This window comes from Bidens hawaiensis, unplaced genomic scaffold, assembly GCF_021521415.1.
Source record: "Bidens hawaiensis isolate Kalapana, Puna unplaced genomic scaffold, B.hawaiensis_p1.1 tig00001336_1, whole genome shotgun sequence".
NCBI lineage: Eukaryota > Viridiplantae > Streptophyta > Magnoliopsida > Asterales > Asteraceae > Bidens > Bidens hawaiensis.
This window is the reverse complement of record NW_027491075.1, coordinates 2,050,264-2,052,717: the sequence shown is the minus strand read 5'-3', so window position 1 is coordinate 2,052,717 and position 2,454 is coordinate 2,050,264. Positions and strand designations below refer to the sequence as shown.

The 2,454-nt window shown below is 37.2% G+C and overlaps 1 protein-coding gene across 1 annotated transcript; it reads left to right on the top strand.

The window, feature by feature from the left end:
• The first annotated feature begins 399 nt into the window (after positions 1 to 399).
• LOC143571718 (uncharacterized) lies at positions 400 to 1,661 on the top strand. The gene has a single exon (XM_077057069.1). The coding sequence runs from the start codon at positions 633 to 635 to the stop codon at positions 1,659 to 1,661; it is 1,029 nt and encodes a 342-aa protein (XP_076913184.1). The 5' UTR covers positions 400 to 632.
• Positions 1,662 to 2,454: the final 793 nt, after the last annotated feature.

Genomic DNA, 2,454 nt, shown 5'->3' with positions numbered 1-2,454 from the left:
TTGAAAATATTGATTTGAGAACATTTTTGTTGAAGCAGGTTAAAACCAAACCAATCCGGTTGAGGGTACATTTGCTCTTGAATTGTTTTTTTTTACTTCACCTGGCTATATTTTGAACTTTGTAAATCCAGCTCGATTTCAACAAAATTAACCGAACCCGATCCCGAACCCATGACAGATACTCTTAAAAAAACATCCAAATGTGAATATGGAATCGCACGTGTCTCGTGGGTAACAAAGCTTCGTGTTTCACTCGCAAACAAAATGAAATGATGAGGTTGATTGTTAAAAGTTATAATAATAATATTATTATTAGTATTATTTTGTTTTTCTTGATGCAGAAACAGATATCTTTCAAAATCCTCAATCACAATAACACGAACATTTTAAATGAGCAAACAGATATGCATTCAGGTTCGTTCTTTTAACTACATGACCAAAATAATGTTGCTTGTTTTCATTCGTTTATCCAATAAATGAACATAAGTGAACTTCCAGTCAAACAGTTCACTTAGTGTTTGGTTTGTTTACATAACTGTCATTATCTGTTTCAATATGCAACCCCAAAGACCCAAACACCCCCTAATATTGTCGTTTGGTTGGTTTTAGACGAAGCCGAGACTCCAAATCCCATGCCCGTTAAATTAGATGAGGGGATTGTATTCGGGGACCCGCAGAAAATGATCCCAGTTAATGAAGCCGATAAAGACAAAGTGATCATTCAGCTAACACGTGAGTTAGAAGAATCACAAACAGCGCGAGCAGCACTTTATATTGAGCTTGAGAAAGAACAAAATGCGGCTGCAACCGCTGCAGACGAAGCAATGTCAATGATCCTTCGGTTACAAGAAGAAAAGGCATCAATCGAAATGGAAGCACACCAGTTTCAAAGAATGATTGAAGAAAAATCGGCTTATGATGAAGAAGAAATTAATATTTTAAAAGAAATTGTTTTAAGGCGCGAACGTGAAAAACATTTCTTGGAAAAAGAAGTTGACGTGTATAGGCAAATGATACGCGTTGAACATGATGAAGATTTTAATCAAGATCTCGACTTTATGTTACATCATGTTAATATGAACATGCCCGAAAAGAAAGATTCAAGATTTGGTCAAGATGTCAACTTTTTGAAACAAGAGGAACCCGAGAGGACTATAGATATTGTAGAGGAAGAGCCAGAAAAAGGTTCACGTGTGTATGACGTTCATGTGATTGACAATGAGTCAAAGTCAACTGGTGGGAAGAAACAGGTTGACCGGAAACCTGGTGGGTCAGAGGTAAGTGCGGGGCTGCCACCTATCAGTGGGTCGAAAAGTAGTTTAAGGAGGAATTCCACATCAGCGTTGGATAATGAAAGGACTAAACTTGATACTGAAGTTGAATGGTTAAGAGAACGCTTGAGGATTGTGCAAGAGGGCCGGGAAAAACTAAATTTTTCGGTTGAGAATCGAGAAAAAGAAGGCTTGCAGCTGCAGCTTTTGGAGGATATTGCCCGACAGCTTCAGGAGATTCGGATGTTGACCGATCCCCAAATGGTAACGGAGCAACGGACCGCCCGTCAAGCTTCTCTACCTCTTCCTTCCTCTAAGGTGGTTTGTTTGACATTTTACTTTGCTGTGTTGACTTCTTTTTTCTTTTTTTTGCATATGCATTATCTTTGACCTTTGAAGCCAAATTTATCTTGAAAGTCAACTCTAGGCTTGTTGTGCAGACTGTAGTAAGTTAACCATCTGGACTTTAATGATTGACAATCTTGAAAATCATTACTTGCTATTGTAGTAGGGTTAAATAAGTGATAAATAGATATAATTAGGATTTAAGATCACTTAACTTACCTTTGTTGACACTGTTGAATTTGTTGCGATTTACTTGGCACTGTTAATTTAGAGTAATTTATGTAGACTATGATTTTTATTATCATTTTTTTTATAAGTATCTAGTGTATAAATGTTTAGTTAACTTCTTTCTTTATTTGGTATGGTGTCGTTAAATACAGATGCATGCATACATATATGATCCAAGGCTAATATATGATTTTTGCAGGGTTCAACGACGAAGAAAAAGCGATGTAGAAGTGTATCTTCTTCAGGACACGCGAAAAGCTCTTGAAATGTATGTCTATCAAGGTTTTGAGGGTTTGAAGTTTGAACCTCAAACACCAAGGGGTCAGAAAGGATCGGGAGGTCGAACGAATATGTAATTATTGATGTAGTGTTTTGGATATGATATGTTGTTGTTGTGAATAGTAGATTCAGACCCTGTTTGTTTTTTTAGAGATTTAAGTCTGAATCTGAATACCACATCTGAATGTTAAGAGGTGGTTCAAATGTCTGAAATCTGAATCATTAAGAGGTGGAGGCTAGAGACGAACCTCTAGTCGTCGGAGATGGAGCCTAGTCTCCGGGTTAGAAGTTAATGGAGGCCGGAGACAAACGTATGTTTTATTTGGGTTAA